At 41.7% G+C, this 24,550-nt stretch overlaps 1 protein-coding gene across 2 annotated transcripts; it reads right to left on the bottom strand.

The window, feature by feature from the left end:
• Positions 1 to 2,703: 2,703 nt before the first annotated feature.
• Positions 2,704 to 24,485, bottom strand: DAD1 (defender against cell death 1). Of its 2 annotated transcripts, none has more exons than NM_001034761.1 (3): positions 24,195 to 24,470; positions 12,751 to 12,925; positions 2,704 to 2,946 (listed from the first exon to the last, which is right to left on the bottom strand). In NM_001034761.1, exons 1-2 carry the CDS (start codon positions 24,403 to 24,405, stop codon positions 12,795 to 12,797), a joined length of 342 nt encoding a protein of 113 aa, NP_001029933.1. In that variant the 5' UTR covers positions 24,406 to 24,470; the 3' UTR covers positions 2,704 to 2,946; positions 12,751 to 12,794. The 2 variants fall into 2 exon arrangements, with proteins under 2 accessions (NP_001029933.1, XP_005211450.1); XM_005211393.5 differs by lacking the exon at positions 2,704 to 2,946 and adding an exon at positions 9,457 to 9,583 and having other exon boundaries at positions 24,195 to 24,485.
• Positions 24,486 to 24,550: the final 65 nt, after the last annotated feature.

Genomic DNA, 24,550 nt, shown 5'->3' with positions numbered 1-24,550 from the left:
GGCCAAAGGTATTGGCTGCTAAGAGAAGAAAACACAAATGATGGTTTCCATGTGATAGGGGGCAGGAAGTGTGTGGGCAGGAGGTGCTCAGGGCCGGGCTTCCCGCCACTGCAAAGAATGGCAGGGAACAGACCATGTACAGCGCTTGTGGTGAATGGTTTCCGGCCCCACAGAAGAGCATAGAAAATAAAAATAAAGCTACTTCATAAAGGTGTTGAGCTGGAGACACCAGAAAATGCTAGACTATAGCTCACTCTGTGGCATAGTACTCAAAATCCACTGTTGCAGCATGCTCCTTTGGGCACCCATGTGTGAGACCCATAGAGGGGCACCATCACAACAGAGCTGATGGGTATCAAGACCCAGGTTGGAAGACCCATTAGATGAAAAAGATTACCCATCCTGGTTCAGTGCCTCTCGTCTAAAAAAAAAAAAAAAAAAAACACCTAAGAATCAGAAATTCCATTGGGGAGAGAGGGGATGTACTTTTTAAACTTTTAAATAGTTTCACAGGTAAATTTTCTGCTTCTAGAGTTGAGAACCACTCAACTATTAAAAAGAATGCATTTGAATCAGTTCTAATGAGGTGGATGAAACTGGAGCCTATCATACAGAGCGAAGTAAGTCAGAAAGAAAAACACCAATATAGTATATTAACACATATATATGGAATTTAGAAAGATGGTAACAATGACCCTATATGCAAGACAGCAAAAGAGACACAGATGCAAAGGCTTTTGGACTCTGTGGGAGAGGGCAAGGGTGGGGTGATTTGAGAGAATAGCATTGAAACGTGCATTATCATATGTGAAACAGATCGCCAGTCCAGGTTCAATGCATGAAACAATGCGCTTGGGGCTGGTGCACTGGGATGACCCTGAGGGATGAGATGGGGAGGTGGGAGGAGGGTTCAGGATGGGGAACACATGTATACCCATGGCTGATGCATGTCAATGTATGGCAAAAACCACCACATATTGTAATTAGCCTCCCATTAAAATAAATTAAAAAAAAAAAAATAACAGTTAAGACACCACTGAACAAGTGAACAAAGCTCAAAAATGGAGTTTTATTAAACTGAATTTAAAATCAAGATTCTAAAAGCCGTCTATAGGCTTTTGCCCTACTGGAAACAGTGAGAAGGCAATACGAGATCAGTGTTTCCCACTGACGGTCACTGGCTTGGGTAAATCACCTCTGAGGTAACAGCTAACCCGGTTAAGTGGGTGCTTGGTATCTGCCCTGTGTATCTCAAGATCATGGATAGACATTAAAATGTGTGTATTAGAGGCTCTGAAAGTTGTAATGTCTTCCTTGATAAAATTAGTACTATTATTCCCAGTTTTTAAGCCCATTTATACTGCTTTTCTTATTCAAAATACTGGTCTATCAATCTACACTAAAAATTGTTCAGAAGCCTCCTGATAAAGATACATACCTGCACACAAGTTTGAAAACATTATTAGTTATGAGCGAACTAATATCCCTCAGAATGGTAAACCAAGCCCCAAGGACCAACATCCTGCCTTTGTGATACAGTTTTAGTGAAACACTGACAGATCACTCGGTGATGACGACTCCTGATACAGAGCTATTCTCGAACCTCAGTGTGTATCAGAGTTCCATGGAGAGCTAATAAACAGAGGCCCAAGCTCATTACTAAGTTCCCAGAGAATTGTGAAATAAACCAAGATTTGAGAACCACTGGTCTGGATGGGTGCTTCTCAAAATTGTAATATGCCTGTGATTCCCATGCAGACCACGTTCAAACAGCTTTTGCTTCAGGAGGGAGTGAGGTGGGGCTGGAGAGTCTCCTTTTCAAAGATTCCCAGGTGATGTCAATACTGCTGGTCAATGGGCTACGTTTTTAGGAACAAGAATCCAGTGGTACTTCTCCAATCTGGCTGCATGTTAGAATCTCCTGGGTAGCTGTACGAAGATGCCACCCCAAAGATTTTTATTTAATTGGTATGGGCTGTGCCCTGGGCATTGAGATTGTAAGTTCCCTAAGCAATTCTAATGTGCAGCCAAGTTGGGGAATCTCTAGAGCCCAACATACCAAGGCAGCAGTTGGCTAAATTTAAATAGTGGAATCCTCAACATAGCTTATTTCCTATATACAGCCCCCAGGATGGAAATAAGGATGCCACCACAATATATAAATATGCCTAGACTTCAGCCAGCAGACCTATTGTTCCACCCAAGCATGTCATGAACTCTGATCTAAAGCAAGTTACAAATCAGAGCTTCAATTTCATCTACCTAATGAGGACTGGAACCCCTGAGATTAAATAAGCACATACACAAGTCCCACACTTTTTGTACTCTTCTTACACTAAGAGATACGTGTATCACTTTTCACCACTAAATAACAGTGAAACAGATATAAATGGGGAAGCACACATGTAGTTCAATTTCTCACAAAGTGCTTACTGATGCAGTTCCAGGAATGCGTTGTGTCGTAAGAGCAGAACCACCTGCAACAATTGAAGGATTAGTAAGGGATAACCAGCTCCAGGGAAAAGACAAAGGGCTCTCCTTTCCCAGGGTTGTCAGAGCTGCCTTTTGTCATTAACTTCCAATACACTGAACGAAAACATGGAGGTAGATTCACAGTTGCAAGTTATCAACTCCTAAAGAAATCTGCACAGAGGACTGAAGGAAAAGGATTTTAATACCAAAACACACAGCCAGAGGCAGAGAAGGAGTGGCATGGAACTTTTTAATTTGGAAGGCAAAAAGGTTACACTTCATGGAAGGCAGAAGCTGTGCTAACAAATGCTTATTACAAAGTTGTTCTGGCTCGGAAGGAACCTAGGGAACTTCTCTAGGCTCTCCACCTGCACCCCAAGGAGTTGGTAGTGAGCATAAATCTGAAGAAAATCCATGTGTCCAGCAAACTGCCATCTCAAAGAGCTCTTATCCAGGGGAAATTAAAAAGTGAACCTGAAAGAAAGAAGCAGAGAGGTAAGAAGAGATATTCATGGTTTCTAAAATGTCTTGTGATACTACAGACAGTGCGTCAAATCCTTTAACCTAAATTCTAAACCTGTATAGACAAAGGCAGTTACAGGGTTCCCCAGTTCTGGAAAGTATTTAAACCAGGCTAGAACAACCAAAATAAAGCGAGTATTTTTCAATGAACATTTTACAGAAGTATCCATAAAAACTAATGCTCAAATCTCAATTCCAAGATATAGATGACTTGGAACTGTAGACGCAGTTCTAACACTGGCTCTACAATTAATCAGCTGTGTGACTTCATATAAGTCACTCTGACCTTCCTGATCCACAAACCCTCTCTGTGGTGAGAGGGCTGCAACTTAACCTAAAGAACTTTTCTGGATTTAGAAAGCTTATAAAGCACTAATTTATCATTGGGGTGGGAGTGGTGGGGAGTGGAAGAAAGAAGAATTCGAAAAACCCAGAAAAAGATCCCCAACCTCAGGTTTAACAAAGGACCAAAAGAGAAGGAATAATTTTCATTTAAAGGTAAGACGATTTTTGGCAAGAACGAGGTAGAGAATAACCCCGAGAAGTGGCTTTCTTTCTCATCCCTCTGGGAGGGCTACCTACACAGTGTGCTCCAACCCAGCGTGGCCAGGGGTAACCCCTTGGCTCTAGGCACCCCAGCGTCCCCAGCCGCAAGCAGCCCACTTTCCTGCAGTGTGCCATCTTCCACGTGTGTCATGACTTGAGAAATGTTGGGAAATCCCACCTTTCAGAAGGGGGGGCTACCCCCTACGTGAAAGGGCACCACCTTACTTTGTGTATTGGTTCAGGTGATCTGGAGATTCTAGCATCAGAGCATAAAGGAAAGATCTTACACTCCTAGCCAGATTGTCATTTCACTAACAATGGCACTTACAGAAATGCTACATAATTGCAGAACATTCCTGCATCAGTGGAATTAGAAGAAATATGTAAAACAAAGAGCAAAAATTGGGGAGCAAAAGTGATCACAGTGCCAAACAAAGAACAAACAGATCTCCTGAAACTCACCTATTCACTCCATCAAATTTCTTAAGCAAACTCTCTGACAACAGACTATCACATCAGTGCTAACAGCCAAGGTGAGAGAGGACTAGAGCACTGGCCACTTCCGGGAAGAGCCCTGACCCCCTGAGAATGCTAAGAGAAATCCTCATTTACTAGGAAAGTCAAGTTTTGAGATCTTATGATATTAAAACATTTAAATCTAAGACATTGGGACTGGTCCATCTAAAAGGCAAGAAAATGATTCATGAGAGTAAATTTCTTTGAAAATAGTTTTCAGAAAATTCCTATTTACATAGATCTGCTCCTTTAAGGCAAAAGTATATTTACCAGACAGTATTCTAAAAGCAGAGCTTCTAGGAGTCTTTGAATTATTAGCTCAACAAAAGTGAACGATTCACCAGGTCAGAAGAATGATTTCAACTGTTAACCAGGGGATAAAGGTTTCAGGAAACTGACTAATAAAGTGTCCTCCCCTGATAACAAGATATGTAAAGTGGAAGCCAGGAGAGTGAGCATGGCTTCTTCCGTCTATCCACCCGAGCAGGAAAGATAGCACCGTTCCATCAACCTGTTCCCGTCATCTCAAGAGAAAGCAAGGCACAACACAAAGAACTATTCAAAATACTTACTCTCTGTGAAGTCACAAAAGATGATGCCAGACAGGGTCATTTCCATTTGGAATATCTGTTTCCTCAGCACCATGTCTATTCAGACACCAGCACTGAGCAGATATGCTCAAATACCGATTTTCCTTCAAATCCATTTCATCCTAGATTCTACTCACCCAATTAAAACTAAAATTGGAGAAAATAGGAATGAACGCACATCTAGTCTTCTCATCTTACAGATGAGGCAACTGCCATCTGAGAGTCTGACAGATCTGTCCAAAGCTGTGCTGTCCAACACCAGAGCCACTGGCCGCAGGTGACTATTCAAACTGAGTTAACATTAAATAAAGTTAAAATTTCAGTGTCTTAGACGTCCCTGGCGGCCCAGTAGTTAAGACTCTGTGCTTCCAGTGCAAGGGGTGTGGGCTCAATCCCTGGTCAGGGCACTAAGATTCCACATGCCGGGGTGTGGCCAAAAAGGAAAAACAAATAGTGCCTCAGTTACATAGCCACATCTCTAATGCTTAATAACTAACTACATGTGACCAGTAGCTACCATGCTGGGCGGCTGCAGGCTCAAGTTTGCCTAAAGCACAGTTCTATTGGACAGCGCTGGCCCAGGGTCACCCTCTTGAGATAAAGTCAGGTTTCCTGATGTGCATTCTCCTCCATTTCTTCCAGATCATATTAAAGATGACTTACTGTGCAGAAACATTTACCTCTAAGTTTTTCCCATTTAAAAAAGAGAAGCAACTTTGATACTGTTAAAAGAAACCTTCTAACAAGACATATATATTTATCATCCAAAAGTCTTTGAACACTATAGAGAAGAAGGAATATGAAAGTTTGGAGTAAAAATGTCAGTTAATGAGTTCCTACTCAGTCACTTACTAGTTCCAGGCCCTGGACAAACTAATTTAAATTTCATCAAGGTTTTCTTACCTCATGTATAGAAAGGGATTACTACTATTTGTCTACCTCCACCCCAGCGTGCTGAGTGCCATGCTGAGTGCCAAAGAATTGATGCCTTTGAACTGTGGTGTTGGAGAAGACTCTTGAGAGTCCCTTGGACTGCAAGGAGATCCAGCCAGTCCATCCCAAAGGAGATTGGTCCTGAATATTCATTGGAAGGACTGATGCTGAAGCTGAAACTCCAATACTTTGGCCACCTGATGTGAATAACTGACTCATTGGAAAAGACCCTGATGCTGGGAAAGATTGAAGGCGGGAGGAGAAGGGGATGACCGAGGATGAGATGGTTGGATGGGTCACTGACTCGATGGATATGAGTTTGAGCAAGCTCCGGGAGTTGGTGATGGACAGGGAGGCCTGGCGTGCTGCAGTCCATGGGGTCGCAAAGAGTCGGACACGACTGAGCGACTGGACTGAACTGACCCCAGCGTGAGCTGGGGGATGACACAGGTTGCTGTGTATAAAAGTGCACGTGGAATGTGTGAGTCCTGCAAACCTGGTCATGTGATAGAGGTAAAACATTCAACAAATGTCTAATTTTGTAAAAGGCTTTATACAAACATTGTACATTTTTAACTTTCCACCACCCTGATGGATGATGAAAACCTGGTAATGTATAAAAAGCAAAAACTAAAGGAAAAAAGCAGGGGAAAAAAAAGCAAAGCTCAGCTGAGGATCCACACAGTGTGATCCTCCTCAAACACAATGGGACTATCATGAATACTATTAATCAGAGGCTTCAACAACTGCAAGAGACTCTGATGACCACCCAGGCCAATTCCCTTCCTGTAAAGATAGGGGAAATGAGGGCTCAGCGACAAGCTTATTTCTCCATCCAACTAGTTAACAGCACAGCAAAGTCTACAACACAGGTCTTCTGACTTCTAGTCTCCTGCTCGTGCCCCACTCTACCACCCTTCATGCGGACTGTTTCCTTGGCTTCGTTCTTCTACAGCACATTCCTCATGTCTGAGCATCCACATAACTAAGGATACAGCCATTTTATACAGCAGTTCTTGCTGCTGAAAATGATTTACACACCAAACATGCACCATGACTATTAGCTCTGTGCTAAGCTCTAAGGTCCCTATTCCCTGAGCATTTAAAAGTCCAGTGGGAGAGACAGGAAAATGAATGGTTTCATAAGTGTATGGTAAGTGCAGCATTAGGGGCAGGCACCGGGGACCGTGAGAGCCCCAAGAGGCTCCTATGCAACCTGGGGGCAGAATGCCTTGCAGCAGGAATCATCTGAGCTGCAAGGGTAGAGAAAATAAGGCAGGGACTTCATAAACACAAATCTGTAGCAGTCCCCTGGCGGTCCAGTGGTTAGGACTCAGCACTTTCACTACCGGGGCCCAGGCTCCATCCTAGTCAGGAACTAGGACTCCATAAGACACAAAGCTCAGCCAAATTTAAAAAACAGAACAAAATTAAAAAAAAAAAAAATCTACCTGATAGTCCTTTTTTTTTTTTTTGCTGGTTTTCAATGAACCAAATAAAAAATAGAGCAAAATCACCAATTAAAATTCATCAGTTATCAGTTTTTTGTAAAAAAAATAAGCAGATTCAAGGTTTTAAGAATAGGTAAAAAAACTAAGCTCATTCTCCAACCAAGGGAAAAAAGGGGGGTTGAAAAAAAGACTATGCTAACTCAAAATGTTTTCTACAAATTTAGAGTATTCCCCTTTTTCAGAACTTATCTGATGGCTAATTCAATATAAGGTGAAATGTCACAGAGAAAATGAAATAGACACTAACCCCTCACACACACACAAACTTAAAGCTGGCTGCCAGGAGAAGAGTAAAACCAGGCCTCAGTTCAGTTCAGTTCAGTCACTCAGTTGTGTTCAACTCTTTGCAACCCCATGGACTGCAACACGCCAGGATTCCCTGTCCATCACCAACTCCCGTCCATCAAGTCAGAAACAGGTCTAGAATAAGCCAAAATGGGAGCTCCTGAACTGACAAGATAAGAAAAAGAAATAAAAAGTACATCTGTGGGCCACTGTGCACTTGGTCTTCACATGTAACAGAATCCCATGGTCACTGTAAGGTTGCGTGCCCTTTTGTGCCTCTCTCGACACTGCCCACTTCTGGTCAGAATGTAAAGCAACCCCCACCTAACATCTAGGCCCACCTGGACTTCTGCTGCCCTCCTGTGACTGGAAAGAAACTAGGTTTTATCACAAAAGTATTTGTGGTCTCTTCCCCTAAACTCAGTTTCTCTTTTGAGCTTGTAGTACACTCTCAGCAATGAAATCTACAAGCCACTAGGTGGCAGTAGAGCCTAAAAAATCACATTAAGATTCCCTTTAGAGGTAATTTTCTAGATTACTATAGTACTGATATTTACTGATGAATTCGAAAAGCCAACAGCAATTGCTTGTTGGAATATAATTCCCAGAGTTATGTTCTGCCCAGCCTTGTAGCACCCTCGCTTCAGCCAGGATTAAACACTATGAATTTTTAAAGACCTGTAGAACAGCCTCCACCATAAAAACAAAGTAACACTAACAAGGTTTCAGCACAAGCTGGTGGCAAACTATCTCCCCCAGGCTAAGCACACTTCCAAGCCCAGGTCTGTCCCTTTTTCAAAGCCCTGCTCACTCTTCCCCCTGAAGCAGGGCCGAGTCATCAGGAACTTCCCTTCCCAAGCTGTGATCCAATGTAGCTAAGTCTCTCTTCCCTTCCGAACACCTGAGGTAGGCTGACATTTTCCGAAAAGAATTTCACAAGGAGACATGGAAAAACAAAACAGGAAATATTCACCTGTAGTTATGTAAATCTTTAAATATTCAAATCTACTGAATATGATGCATTCAAAATAGACTTACTGCCACCTATGTGCCAAATACCATCACTTTAGAGGTGCATGGATTCTCCCAACTCAGAAGCTCACCAGGAGCATTTTTCCTTTTTATAATTTTTTAAATATTATGAAGTCTCTTCTTGAACCCAGCAATAGCCACCTATACCAGTGTTGCCAACTGAACAGCCAACTTTTACCACAGGTGTCTCACTCTGCTATCTCTGGACATGTTTTCAGGGGGCCACAAAGTCTGAAGTTTGGATAAGGTTGTGCTAACAGTAGTTTTCATATATTTATAAACTTCAAGAAGACAGTAAAGTCTTACAGCAGAGGGAAACAATGGGGACTGGAGGGATTCAAAGGAACTTTAGCTTAGTTTCTGTTCAAAATCTGTTCATTGCAAGTAATGAACATGGGGGTGTAATATTATTCTCTGTACTTTTCTGTATTTTTAACATTGCCATACAAGCAAAAAAAGTAAGTAATAAAGGAAAAGATGGTGGTAAAATAACTGTGGCCACATTTTAAACACATTTCTATGACTGTGCAATTGTCAAATACTTTATAATAAGCAATTTTTTTAAGGCTGATTTACATATATATATATTTATGTATGTATTTATTGACTGCCCCGGGTCTTGGTTGCAGCACGCAGGATCTTCAGTCTTCATTGCAGCATGCAGGATCTTTAGCTGCGGTACAGGAACCTCACTTGTGGTGAAGGAACTCTTAGTTGCGGCATGTAGAATCTAATTCTCTGACAGGGATCGAACCCAGCCCCCTTCATTGGGAGCATGGAATCTTAGCCACTAGACCACCAGGGAAGTTCCTATAATAAGCAATTTTAAGCAAAAATTAGGGCTTCCCTGGTGGCTCAGATGGTAAAGAATCTGTCTGCAGTGCGGGAGACCCAGGTTTCCCTGTGTCAGGAAGATTCCCTGGAGAAGAAAATGGCAACCCACTACAGTACCCTTGCCTGAAGAATCCCTATGGACAAAGGAGCCTGGTGGGCTACAGTCTCTGGGGATGCAGAGTCGGACAAAATTGAGCAAGTAACACAAGCGAAAATAGAGATTAAAAACATTTTTTTACATAAGACTGGATTATCAAACTTAAAAGATTTCCAGTAAGGCTCTTTGAATCTTAGTTTCCCGTTCATAAATGGAATAAGCAAGTTTATCCTCAAGAGGTTGTTCTGAAAATAAAACAGAATAAGAAGCACTTAAAACCTGATCCATGTAAGCATTCACTATCTGCTAACTTCCTTACTTCTCCTTGAAAACATTTATTTAACTCAATGCCATTTTCTTCTGATCTGCCTTTTTCAAAGTCGCTGCTGGTTTTAAATGCTACCCCGAAATTCACAAAGAGCAGTACGCTATATATGTTTATCCTTTTTATACCCAACTCCCAACATACTTGGCAAAAATGGAAAGTATTAAATTTTTGTTGTACCCTCTGATATAAATATTGAAAACTCACTTAAAAACCATTTTTAAAAGTGTTTTAGGACACTGCACATAGAACTGAATTAGAAACACAGAAAAAGAGCAGAAAAATATCTATTTGAAGATTGAGAGCAGGACAGTATACTATATGTCAAATGAAAGATCTCTGGGAACAAAAAACCCTGATGAGTCCCCCACAGAAGAACTTCTCTATGAATACACCCTCTATAGAATGATTTAACACTGTAATCTGGGATTGGAAGATTATGCTGTACCCTGGACCCATAATTCCCAGCTGAACAGGTGGCCCTAGGTCGTTAATATGGTCTGTAGTATGCAGACTCAGTTTCTGCCAAGCCTGCTTTTTTGTCTGTTTTTGTCATAATTTTGAAATACTAGGCTCTCTGCAGCAGAGTCCTCTTCCAATCGTGACAGCCCTAAGAAATAATTTTTCATGATTTGGCATCTCCCTGATCCTAGAGAACATCCTTGGACTGTATGCTCTGTCCCCTTGTTAAAGCGTACACCACCATGACTCATCTAGAAAAAACTAAGGCATTTACTTTTTAGACTAAGGCATTGCTCTAAAGTAAGGCATTGCTTTTAGAGGAAGGCAATCAGAAGACTTATGACCTTTCCAGCAAGTTTACTATCGGAGCCCAAGGGTTACTCAGGACGTTCACAGGTCAAAGAACGTCAGTGTTTTTGGCTAAGTTTTCCACCTGCACTGAAGAAGCTGTCACTGGTCAGACACCTCGCCTGCGGCCTCTGCTCCCAGATAGTATGGCAGCCACCTTCTCTCAGCCCCCACAGCACTCTGTTCAGGTCTTTAGCATGGCTCTAACTGCTGTGGGTACATGGCTTCTCCATTAGACTGTTCACTTCTTGAAGGCAGGAACTATGTTTTCCTTTTCTTTGTATTCCCAGTATCAAGGCATTGACTGGCATATGAGAGAACAATTCAAGTCCTGATCAGGTCTCCAAAAAATTCAACTGTATTAGGATAGTAGAAAGAAATGGTTCTCAACCTCTTTCACTGATAGAAACCATCTCTGTCAACTTAACTATTGCCAAAAGTGAAACTTCACCTGAACTAACAGATCTGTTTTTGAGACAATATAAAAAATGGAAAGGCTTTATGTAATATACTAAGGAACTGATTGACTTATGATAGAAATTGAAGTACAGTCACATTATTACATTTACCTTGCCCATGGCTATTGTAACTCATGTGTTAGATTTCTGATTAATACAAAAATGACAGCTTTCCAAGTACAACAGAAAGAGGTTGGGCCTCCTCCCCCAGAGACGGTAACATTTTCTACGGTTCTCTTTTCTCTACCCCAGTAATAGCAACATTTAATTCTGTAGGAAAAGGCGGAGAATAGAGTGCATTTACTCATCAGTAGGCAACATAGGATACTGGAAGAGCACCACTCGACTAGGACACTGCTCTGCTAACACTGAGCTGCATGGCCAAGGAAACCTACTAGACTGTTATGGAACTCTCTTTCCTCATATATAAAATAAGTATTAATACAAAGTCAAGTGCTTCTCAGAGCTTTAGGATTCTGCTTAGGAGGGAAGGATGGAGGGGAGGGCATACTACACACGAGGAGAGCCCAAGTAAAGAGGGCTTTTCAACTCTGTCAATCAAAACAACCCTGGCTCCTCTGCCATTTTATATATTGAGATTCTATTTTTGGGGCTCCAAAATCACTGCGGATGGTGATTGCAGCCATGAAATTAAAAGGCACTTGCTCCTTGGAAGAAAAGTTATGACCAACCTAGACAGCATATTAAAAAGCAGAGACATTACTTTGTCAGCAAAGGTCCATCTAGTCAAGGCCATGGTTTTTCCCATTGTCATGTATGGATGTAAGAGTTGGACTATAAAGAAAGCTGAACGCAGAAGAATTGATGCTTTTCAACTATGGTGTTGGAGAAGACTCTTGAGAATCCCTTGGACTGCAAGGAGATCCAACTAGTCCATCCTAAAGGAGATCAGTCCTAGGTGCTCACTGGAAGGACTGACGTTGAAGCTGAAACTCCAATACTTTTGGCCACCTGATGCAAACAGCAGACTCATTTGAAAAGACCCTGATGTTGGGAAAGATTGAGGGCAGGAGGAGAAGGGGATGACAGAGGATGAGATGGCTGGATGGCATCACTGACTCAATGGACATGGGTTTGGGTGGACTCCAGGAGTTGGTGATGGACAGGGAGGCCTGGAGTGCTGCAGTTCATGGGGTCGCAAAGAGTCGGACACGACTGAGCAACTGCACTGAACTGATTAAGATACTTAGGAAATAAAAGAGCTCTACTGCTAAAAAAAAAAAGGAAAACTGACAAATGAACCAAATAGCATCTCATCTTATATTTTAAGGTGTTCTCCCAAGCTAATCCAATTTTCCCATTAATTTTTAATTTAGCACATATATTAGCAAGAAGCTGTCATCATGAAGCTATCATTCATTTAGCATGTACTATACATGTATCAGGTGTAAGCACTATACTAGGTACTATGGGAACAATGGCCCAGCACTTGAAGTCATCTGAGAAAAAATTATAGAGCAAAACTAAAACCAAAATCTACAATTTATGTCTCTTCTAAGATCTCAGAGTTATTTTCATGGGGTTATTGGTGCAGAAATTAATGTATTAGCTACAAGCAATCTCCCATTTTCTGCTATCTTAATGATTTCCAGAACAGTGAGAAGAGAAGGCAATGACCAAGATCAGCAGCACTGATGAATCATGATGATATTAACACAAGCTTTGCAGACCAATATGGAAAATTCTGCAAACCTCTCATCAGCACTATGGGAACTCTGCCAACCATGATCAAAACCAGCCCTCCAATCTCTATTCCTAAAATCAACATCATGTGATAAGTGCTAAGATCATCACTTACATTCTTCTAGTCTCCTCCTCCTCAGTTAAGTAAACAGGAATGATTCAGCCAACGAAGTTCATGACGACAAGGTGAAGGATGGTGCTGGCAAAGAGAAAATCAGCAAAGGCTCGCTCTGGGGAGATGCCTTGGAAATCCGCCTTGTTTTGTGGGTTGATCTGTATTCTCAGACAAACTGTACAAGAACAAAAACACAAAAATGATTATCAAGTATGTAACATGTATGACTAATGCACATACTCAGACCCCCTGACCCAATAATTCTATTCTAACAGAAGTGATACCAAGTCCATCAAAAGACATGTACAGGAATGATACCAACGGTGGCCCCCAAATGGATGCAATCTAATACCTATCAATGGTAAAACAGGGGGTATTCTCCAGCAGTTCAGTGGTTAGGACTCAGCACTTTCACTGACAGAGACCCAGATTCCATCCCTGGTTGGAGAACTAAGATCTCACAAGTTGAGCAACCCAAAAAAAAAAAAAAAAAATCCCCACAAACAAAACAGTAAAATGGGTAAATTATGGCATATGCATACAACAGATACCATAAAGCAATGAAAGAACTTCACATCATGGATTTCCACAAATATCATGATGAGCAATACAATCCAGACGCCAAAAAGTACATTCTTATGATTCTACTTCTACAAAGCTTAAAACCGGCCAAAAACAATCTACAGTAATACAAGTCAGGATAATGGTTTTTAATCTTTCACTGGAGAGATGACTTGGAAAGCATGCGGAGAGACCTTTAGGGTACTGGTAATGTTCTATATCTTGATGTGGTAGTGGTTAAAAGGGTAAATTTTTTAAAGTTCATCAAGTTGTACACTTAAATTTTCTGCTGTTGTTTGTTAAAGGGAACAATATGACTTCTCAGAGTTAAACTAAAAATCAAAGGCTTATTTAGAAAAAATATATATACAACCAGAAAATCTTGAGAACTCTCTTATCTCCTGACTTAAGTTTATAAACTTTTTAAGACTGAGATGTACTTGAGGGAGTAACAAAGGAGTAACAAAGGAGGCAGGCTAAGACCCAGTTATAAAGTTGTGAATTATTTCCAACAGAACATGTATATTAGACGGCAGAGATGCGTATACACGAGGACCTCACAGTTATAATCTTTGATCTCCCAGTTCTAGCAGCTGCTGGTCTCAAAAAAGGCAAGAGATCTAAATTACACAGCTCTGACAGAGAACTCTCCATTGCCACCTTCTGTACCCTTGAAGATTCCAACCTGATACTGTAGCCAAAGTGACCATTTGACATGAAAAGAAAGTTCTAGGGATACACTTTTCCAAAATATCTTTCTACCTGTGACAAATGATTACAGAACTTAAATTTACTTCAGACTAGCATCTGTTCCCATCACTTCATGGCAAATAGATGCGGAAACAGTGACAGACTTTATTTTGGGGGGTTCCAAAATCACTGCAGATGGTGACTGCAGCCATGAAATTAAAAGGTAGTTGCTCCTTGGAAGAAAGGCTATGACCAACCTAGGCAGCATATTAAAAAGCAGAGACTTTACTTTGTCAACAAAGGTACATCTAGTCAAGGCTATGGTTTTTCCAGTAGTCATGTATGGATGTGAGAGTTGAACTATAAAGAAAGCTGGGCGCCAAAGAATTGATGCTTTTGAACTGTGGTGTTGGACAAGACTCTTGAGAGTCCCTTGGACTGCAAGGAGATCCAACCAGTCCATCCTAAAGGAGATAAGTCCTGGGTGTTCATTGGAAGGACTGATGCTGAAGCTGAAACTCCAATACTTTGGCCACCTGATGTGAAGAACTGACTCACTGGAAAAGACCCTGATGCTGGGAAGGATCGAAGGTGGGAGGAGAAGGGGATGACAGATGATGAGATGGTTGGATGGCAACACCGACTCAATGGACAGGAGTCTGAGTAAACTCCGGGAGTTGGTGATGGACAGGGAGGCCTGGTGTGCTGCAGTCCATGGGGTCACAAAGAGTCAGACACAACTGAGTGACTGACCTGAACTGAGCATCCATTTTACCACTAACCAAGAGAAGGCAACGAACTAAGATCTAATCCAAAGATCAGAAAACTACTAGACTAGTTCTCAAGAGTCCATCACTATGGCAACAGAGTTGTCATTATGCTTAAACATGGAAACAGCCCTGATGTTTTCAGGAAACTGGACTCTTCAAAACATGAACGACACTGACTGAAACAAGGGTGGCCAATTAAAATCTGCTGGGGCAAGTACAGCTTGCTTCATCCATTTGCCAGGGCAACTAGCAACATCTATTAATGTTTAAAATGTTGCCACCTTTTAACTTAAGAATTTATCTTACAGAACAAGGACATTCTAACAGCATGTACCTAAAGCTGAAAAAAAAAGTGAAAACAGTCCAAATGACATCAAGGGATTATTTAAATAAATTACACTACAGACATGCAATAAAACCCCATGCAATTATTCAAAAGAATGAGGTGAATTCTCAATAGGTTGACAGTAAAGATATCTAAAATACACTAATTGAAAAAGAGCCAAAAATATTCTACTCTTCTATTCCATATTTCTCTTAAAGTAAATATATTTTCTCATTTTTCTTGGAATGTAGGAAAAAATCTGGGGAAAGAGATACCAAACACAATTATCAGCGGCGACTGGGGTGGAAGGTGGGAGTAGAGTAATGCTCGAGAATGGAAAAGGAAATGCAAAAGGAAAGAGAAACTCCACATGAAGGTGGATAAGGAAATGAATTGATGTTACCATTTTCACAATCACAGTAACCGAACTTACTTCAATAATAACGTAAAAGTCAGAATCTTGCAGAGATGCAAAGGACCCTGAATGTCATAGAGACCAACATCCCTTACGAAGCACAAAATGCCCAAGAGGTGGTGGGGATGGGTATGCCAAGAGGGCTGCATGAATCAGCTGGGAATCATTTCAAAATATACTTACCATTTCCAGAATCTGATAAGTCATGCCCAGGTAGAGAATTACAAACCATCCAGAGCCTGTGTTATCACAGAGGCAACATATCCCCCACATGCAGGGGTGAAAAAAAAGGCAAAGAAAGCCTGTTCGAAAAGTGTTAGTCTCTCAGGCATGTCCAACACTTTGCGACCCCATAGACTGTAGTCCATAGAATTCTCCAGGCAAAAAGAATACTGGAGTGGGTTGCCATTCCCTTCTCCAAGGGATCTTCCCAACCCAGGGATCAAACCCGCATCTCGTGCATTGCAGGTAGATTCTTTACTGTCTGAGTCATCATGAAAGCCCTCTGTTCAAGAAACAACCCCCACACAGCCTCTCCCTGAGCACTTCCAAAAATGGAAACGTACTACCCCCTGAGGCAGCTTGCTCCATTTTAGTGGTTCTAATTTATCTCCTTAAATGCTCATTTATTCAGCTAAATATTTACTGAGCATCTATGTGCCATGCAGTGTGCTAGGATTTTGGCACAGAATAAGACAAGAGTCTGGCTCCCAAAGAACTTACACTTCAATGAAGAGAAACATAATAAACAAGAAAACAAATAAAGAAATATGAGGTAGAGATACATGCTCTAAAGATAACAAGGTAATAGAAGAGTGACTAGGAAGCTATTTCTTATTTGGTGGTAACAGAAGATCTCTCTAACAAGGTGCTATTTTAAGACCAAAATTTGATAGGAGCCAACTATGGAAAGATCTAGGGGCAGAGCGTTCCAGGCAGCAAGAACAATGTTGACATGCTCTAGGTACAACATGTCAGACTGACTAGACTCATGATCAAGGGCAAGAGGGGGACAAGGGCCAAATCCAGTGGGGTTTTGTAAGCTTCAGTAAAGACTCTGGATGTAGTTCTAAGAGCAATAGAGTAATATTTCTAAGTTTTGAGTAAAATAATCTGATTTACATTTTCTAAGGATGGTAGAACTGCAATATAGAGAAGGTTTGCAGAGTTAAAGAAACAAAAGAGTCATGTAGAAGCCAAAGAGCTTGGGCAATGGTAATAAAATGGACAGAAGTGGAGAGATACAGGCTGTGTTTTGGAAAAGGGCTTGCTAATGTAATGGATGTGGGAGATAAGAGAAATCAAGGCATCAAGAAAACCTCCTAAATTTTTAGCTTCAACAATTTAACCAACATTGACACTATGTTCTGACTGGCGAAGAGAGATGGTTGGGCCGGAAGGTTCAATTTGGAGTTGTGTGTTAGACATCAAGTGAAGGTGTCAAGTGGGCAACTGGACTTACTAATTTGGAATTCAGGGAACAGGTTAAAACTGAAAATATTAGGCTCCAGTTTCATCCACCTCACTAGAACTGATTCAAATGTATTCTTTTTAATGGCTGAGTAACTGGAGCCTATTGTACAGAGTGAAGTAAGCCAGAAGGAAAAACACCAATACAGTATACTAACGCATATATATGGAATTTAGAGAGATGGTAACGACAACCCTGTATACGAGACAGCAAAAGAGACACTGACGTATGGAACAGTCTTGTGGACTTTGTGGGAGAGGGAGAGGGTGGGAAGATTTGGGAGAATGGCATTGAAACATGTAAAATATCATGTATGAAACGAGATGCCAGTCCAGGTTCAATGCACGATACTGGATGCTTGGGGCTAGTGCACTGGGACGACCCAGAGGGATGGTATGGGGAGGGAGGAGGGAAGAGGGTTCAGGATGGGGAACACATGTATACCTGTGGTGGATTCATTTTGATATTTGGCAAAACTAATACAATTATGTAAAGTTTAAAAATAAAATAAAATTAGTTAAAAAAAAAAAAACTGAAAATATTAATGTGGTAGTCGCAGTTACATAGGTATTATTTACATTCACCTAAACGGAGAAGGCAATGGCACCCCACTCCAATACTCCTGCCTGGAAAATCCCATGGATGGAGGAGCCTGGAAGGCTGCAGTCCATGGGGTGGCTGGGGGTCGGACACGACTGAGCAACTTCACTTTCACTTTTCACTTTCATGCATTGGAGAAGGAAATGGCAACCCACTCCAGTGTTCTTGCCTGGAGAATCCCAGGGACGGGGGAGACTGGTGAGCTGCCGTCTATGGGGTCACACAGAGTCGGACACGACTGAAGCGACTTAGCAGCAGCAGCAAAGGAAAGAAATACAGACTGGGTCTGGAACCACACCCTCAGACCGAGAAACATCTAGCACAAACAGTAGGAAAGAAAAATCAATGAGGTAAGAAAGAACCACCAGGAAGAGTGTGGTGTAAAAGTTTTGAGAAGTACTTCATTCATTCAGAAGGAAGCAGCCAACTATGTTAACTGCTAAATGTTGCTGAGCATTCAGGCAAGGTGAGGTGTGTGCCATTAGATCTGGCAAGATGCAAAGAGTGGTTTCACTGTAGTGGTGGGGAAAGACCACCAAGAGTGGGTTAAGAGCAAATGGAAAGTCAGGACGCGGAAACAACAACTAGACTATTTTTTCAAGGAATTCCGTGATGATGGAAAAGAAATGGAACAGTAGCTAGAGGGGTATCTGGAGTCAAATTAATTTTTAATTGGATTAATTAATTATGCTCTAATTAATTACAGCATGTGTGTATGATGGGAATGATCCAGTGGAGGGAAATTAATGGTACAGAATGGAGGGATGATTACAGAAGCTGAGTCCCTGAGTGAGCAAGAGACATCAAGATGCTCTTCACACGTGGAGGAGGTGGCCTCTGATAGGAAAGGGATATATCATCCACCATCACAGGAAGTCAGAGAGCAGGGGTACAAGTGGAGGTGAGCTGCTATGATTCCTTGCTGGGAAAGGGAAAGCAAAAAAACAAAGCAAGATCAACTGAGAATAAAGGAAAAGAGAAAAGACAGGTGAGAGTGCAGAGAGAAATTACGAAGCATATCTTGGAAAAGCAAACGTATTAGGGAAGTGTTACAGGACCACTATTCTCACCAATACTTCTCCATCACTGCACCATATCCATGTACTTGCCTGCATCTCCCACCAGACTGTAAACCCTGTGGGAGCAGAGACCACATCCTCATGTTCCATAGTTAAATTCTCAGTTCCCTGCCAGGAAACCTGACATATAAATGTTCAACATTCCTTAATTTATCAGAGGCACGCTCACAACTGAATATCCATTAATAAGCACTGATTGATGAACAGAGCATTACACGCCTACAGAACATGGGAGGAAGACCTAAATCTCAAGACCCAGGCAAGGGCTCAAAGGGAAGCAGCACTTGAGCTGTCTAAGAAGTGAAGGAATTTTCCAGGCAATCAAACAAAGGTAAAATAGCCTAATACACCTTGGAATGTTCAGGGAATAATAAGTAACACAATAATACTGGAATATAAAGTACAGAGGAGGTGGAGACAAGAGATGAAGCTTGTGATGTGTCCAGAGCCAGATAACAAAAAGCCTCTACACCATTAAAAAATCTTTTAAATTTCTCTTTGGATACAGACAAATTTTCTGTGGGGAGTAGAACAGTTAGATCTGCAAGTCAAATCAAGCCTGCAAACATAGTGGAAGAGGGACTGGAGGGAGAGACAAGAGGCTGGGAGATCAATAACGAAGATTACAGTAGTCCAGATAGCAGATATTGACAGCCTGAGTGACAGAAGACAACAGCTAGCAATGGGTATGAGATTTAGAAACAGGACTGTCAGGCATAATGCTGCCAAACTCCCAATCTCTTTGATAACACTTATGGGCCTAGGAATCTAAGAGATAATTCCCAAAGAAACACTGGACTCCAGTCTTCACGGCCAAAGAGCTGCCATGAGAAAGAAAACACTCTGAATTAGGCCTCCTTGTCTTTCAAATTCAAACCGTTTTGGATCTATAAACCAGGGGAAACAAAACTTTGTTAATTCCAAAAGTATTTCATAAAGATTAGAAAACAGAATAGACAAAAGCTGTGAAACTACTTAAAAACTGATTTCAAGATCAAAGACTTATTTTAAAGAGTCTTAATGTTTTCCACACATCCCTCCTAAATAGCACTTTAAAGGAGCAAAAAGAGGTATTTCAATCAAGTAAAAAAGGAAAAACTAGAAAGGCTGCCAACACTGGGATGCTATTCTGAAAAGGGGACAGGTGTCTCTTCTAGAGATATCTAACCACAAGATAAACAGTCAGCTGCTGAGGATGTCTGAAATCTGTCTGGAAGAAAAAAATATTCTATCATTGAAGTCCTCTACACTGTAAACTGTTGATCAAAAAAAACAAACAAAAAAAAAGATTTCTCAATGGCAATTTTCTACCTCTGGCTCCTTCTTGAAACCATGGGTAAGTCTCCCCAGTCATGAGGGAATAGAAGAAAACAGATCATTTTCATTGGGCCCAAATAATATCAGGCTTTAAAAAAAAAAAAAGTGACAGGATCCTGTACTGATTTATAATGTACTAGTCAATTTCCAAACAGCATATGCTAAATAACACATGCAGAAGGGATGGAAGAGAACAGACTACCAAAAAGAAACTAAGGGAACCAGGTTAGAGAACTTTCCCCTCCAATTTATCCTACACATTAACACCAATTTTAAGTCTCTCCTTCACTCAAATCTAAAAACATTTTTAAATGTTTTAAATGCTTAGATGCATTCCTATTATCTACAGGATAAAACTCCTTGGCCTGGCCCTCAAGGTTCTAGCACCCAGAACTACCTAATCTTTCCACATAATCGCCTACAATTCCCTTTCTCAGCCAAACTGACCTCCTCCCTTCTCTTCCAATAGATAGAACAACTTGGGGAAGTTAGAAACCCCAGCACAAGAAACAGACACAAGGCAGTGGTAGATTTAGTAAGCTCAAAGGTGTCAAAAGAAATGCAAACAAAAAAGGACAAATGGGACCAAATTAAACTTAAAAACACTTGCACAGAAAAGGAAATTATAAACAAAAATAAAAAGAAAACCCTCAGAATGGGAGAAAGCAACAGACAAAGGATTAACTTCCAAAATATACAAGCAGCTCACACAGCTCAATATAAGACAAATAAGCCAACCAAAACATGAGCAGAAGATCTAAACAGACATTTCTCCAAAGACGCATCAGTTCAGTTCAGTTGCTCAGTCATATCCAACTCTTTGGGACCCCATGGACTGCAGCACATCAGGCCACCCTGTCCATCACCAATTCCCAGAGTTCACTCAAACTCATATCCATTGAGTCGGTGTTGCCATCCAACCATCTCATCCTCTGTCATCCCCTTCTCCTCCCACCTTCAATCTTTCCCAGCATCAGGGTCTTTTCCAGCAAGTCAGTTCTTCAAATCAGGTGGCCAATGTATTGGAGTTTCAGCTTCAGCATCAGTCCTTCCAATTAACACCCAGGACTGATTTCCTTTAGGATGGACTGGTTGGATCTCCTTGCAGTCCAAGGGACTCTCAAGAGTCTTCTCCAAAAGCATCAATTCTTCAACACTCAGCTTTCTTCACAGTCCAGCTCTCACATCCATACATGACCACTGGAAAAACCATAGCTTTGATTAAATGGACCTTTGTTGACAAAGTAATGTCTCTGCTTTTTAATACGCTGTCTAGGTTAGTAATAACTTTTCTTCCAAGGAGCAAGCGTCTTTTAATTTCATGGCTGCAATCACCATTGGTGATTTTGGAGCCCAAAAAAATAAAGTCTGACACTGTTTTCACTGTTTCCCCATCTATTTGCCATGAAGTGATGGGACCAGATGCATGATCTTAGTTTTCTGAATGTTGAGCTTTATGCCAACTTTTTCACTCTCCTCTTTAACTTTCTTCAAGAGGCTCTTTAGTCCTTCTTCACTTTCTGCCATAAAGGTGGTATCATCTGCATATCTGAGGTTACTGGTATTTCTCCCGGCAATCTTGATTCCAGCTTGTGCTTCATCTAGTTTCTCATGATGTACTCTTCATATTAGTTAAATAAGCAGGGTGACAATATACAGCCTTGACGTACTCCTTTCCCGATTTGGAAACAGTCTGATGTTCCATGTCTAGTTCTAACTGTTGCTTCCTGACCTGCATACAGATTTCTCAAGAGGCAGGTCAGGTGGTCTGGTATTCCCATCTCTTGAAGAATTTTCCACAGTTTATTGTGATCCACACAGTCAAAGCCTTTGGCATAGTCAATAAAGTAGAATTAGATGTTCTTCTGGAACTCTTGCTTTTTTGATGATCCAGCGGATGTTGGTAATTTGATCTCTGGTTCCTCTGCCTTTTCTAAATCCAGCCAATAAACACATGAAAAGATGCTCAACATGGCTCATTAATAGAGAAATGATCTAAAGAAATCAAACAATGAGGTATCACCACCTCACACTGGTCAGAATGCTGCTGCTGCTGCTGCTGCTAAGTCAATGCAGTCGTGTCCGACTCTGTGGGACCCCACAGACGGCAGCCCACCAGGATCCCCCGCCCCTGGGATTCTCCAGGCAAGAACACTGGAGTGGGGTGCCATTGCCTTCTCCGATGGTCAGAATGGCCACCATCAAAAAATGTATTATACAAACAATAAATGCTGGAGAGGATATGGAGAAGAGAGAACCCTCTTCCACTGTTGGGAATGTAAACTGAGGCAGCCACTATGGAGAACAGTATGAAGATTACTTTAAAAACTAGGAATAAAACTACCGTATAACCCAGGAATCCCACTACTGGGCATACACCCTGAGAAAGCTGTAATTCAAAAAGACACATGTACTCCAAATCTCACTGCAGCACCATTTACAATAGTCAGGACATGGAAGCAACCGAGATGCCTGTCAACAGATAAATGGATAAAGAAGCTGTACATACATACAATGGAGTATTGCCGCTGCTAAATCGATTCAGTCGTGTCCGACTCTGTGTGACCCCATAGACGGCAGCCCACCAGTCTCCCCCGTCCCTGGGATTCTCCAGGCAAGAATACTGGAGTGGGTTGCCATTTCCTTCTCCAATGCATGAAAGTGAAAAGTGAAAAGGAAGTCGCTCAGTCGTGTCCGACTCCCAGCGACCCCATGGACTACAGCCTACCAGGCTCCTCCATCCATGGGATTTTCCAGGCAAGAGTACTGGAGTGGGGTGCCATTGCCTTCTCCACAATGGAGTATTACTCAGCCATAAAAAGGAACAGATTTGAGGGTGCTGAACTGAGGTGGATGTACCTAGAGCCTGTTACACAGAGTGCAGTCAGTCAGAAACAAAAAAACAAATATCATATATTGCCACATATATATGGAATCCAGAGAAATGGTACTCATGAACCTATATGCAGGGCAGAATAGAGAGGCAGACAGTAGACTTGTGGACACAGCAGAAGAAAAGGGTGTGATGAATTGAGAGTAGCACTGAAACATATACATTACCATGTGTGAAACAGATAGCTAGTGGGAGGCTGCTATGTAACTCAGGGAGCTCAACCCAGTGCTATATGACAACCCAGAGATGGGGGATGGGGGTGTGGAAGTGGGAGTGAGTTTCAAGAGGGAGGGGATATAGGTATCCTTATGGTTGATTCACTCTGCTGTATAGCAAAAACCAACACAACATTGTAAAGCAGTTCTCCTCCAGTTAAAAATAAGTTTTAAAAGAACAAAATTTAAAAAATAAAAAGAAATGCAACCAATACCCTTCCACAGCAACTATGAATTGCCCTGAATCCTTTTTCCTAAAGCAATTTTCATTTCTTAGACCCAATTACCTATTATCCAACAGCTATGAAATCACAATCCCCCACAAGAACTCCATTACTCCCTCTCACTAGGCATTTTCTTCAATGAAAAGCCATCAACTTCTCATTGGGGAGGAAGTTAGGGGGTCTGCCAATTCAATTTTAGCCACAGCAGCCTCAAACCCAAAGACTTGGCATAAGGAAAAATAAAATTCTTCTGATTGTATCACACCAATAATAGAATTATAAGAATGAAAGCTGGGTTCAAGACAGTAAAATAACAGCTTCAGAGTTGGGTTTTCCGTTTTAAAAGTTTACCAACTTCAAAGCTGTGTTAAACTTAAGTTAAAGATGAAATGCAGTTTTCCCTGGACCAATATGAAGTGAAGTGGATCACCAGGTTGAGGAGCAGAATGAAGGTGTTTCTAGATTTAAGTCCAGTTCTTCGGCGGCTTTTTGGCGTTAGGTACGACAAACTGAATGAGCCTCAATTTCCCCACTCACAAAAACACAGCAATGCAGATTACCCTAACAACTTCAGAAGGCGGTGGTCTGATACAGAACAGAGTACTGTGGAAATAGAAGTGAAGTCGCTCAGCCGTGTCCGACTCTTTGCGACCCTGTGGACGGTAGCCTAACAAGCTCCTCCGTCCATAGGATTTTCCAGGCAAGAGTACTGGAGTGGGTTGCCATTTCCTTCTCCAGGAGATCTTCCCAACCCAGGGATCGAACCGGGGTCTCCCACATTGTAGGCAGACGCTTTACCGTCTGAGCCACCAGGGAACTGTGTGGAAATAGAAGTACGCACCAAAGCAACACATTATTATTGAGATCACTTATAGAATCATTACCCGCTAGGATGAAGCTCCCCACACAAGAGATGAAGCCCGAGAGGAAGGAGTTGAAGGGGAAGGTCCCCACGAGGAGACAATAACCGAATTGCAGCGCTCCAGTCAGCAGTATATACAGGAGGTACGCGTCCAACAACTTCAAACGCTGAGGTGTGGCGCTCAAATACTCTTCTAAAAACCGCGAGATGACCGACAACACAGACGCCGACATGGCTACAGTCAGCTACAAGCTGAATATTCCCGCCGGCCTACCCTCAGACTCCTAACTGAACAGACCACCACACCGGATATAGGCTCGGCGCATGCGTACAGCTAATATGCAAGCTCCGCCCTCCTCGAGTTGCCACTTTGCGCAG

Source organism: Bos taurus, chromosome 10 (assembly GCF_002263795.3).
Source record: "Bos taurus isolate L1 Dominette 01449 registration number 42190680 breed Hereford chromosome 10, ARS-UCD2.0, whole genome shotgun sequence".
In the NCBI taxonomy this organism is placed as follows: Eukaryota; Metazoa; Chordata; class Mammalia; order Artiodactyla; family Bovidae; genus Bos; species Bos taurus.
The sequence above is the reverse complement of the archived record's forward strand: the minus strand, read 5'-3'. Positions and strand labels throughout refer to the sequence as shown.

Bases quoted from the DNA above. Each gene is read 5' to 3' on its own strand.
- DAD1 (XM_005211393.5), bottom strand. From the start codon at position 24,405: ATGTCGGCGTCTGTGTTGTCGGTCATCTCGCGGTTTTTAGAAGAGTAT. The intron at 12,926-24,194 runs GTAATGATTCTA...GTTCTTGTACAG, and splicing joins GGGGAGCTTCATCCTAGCGG to TTTGTCTGAGAATACAGATC.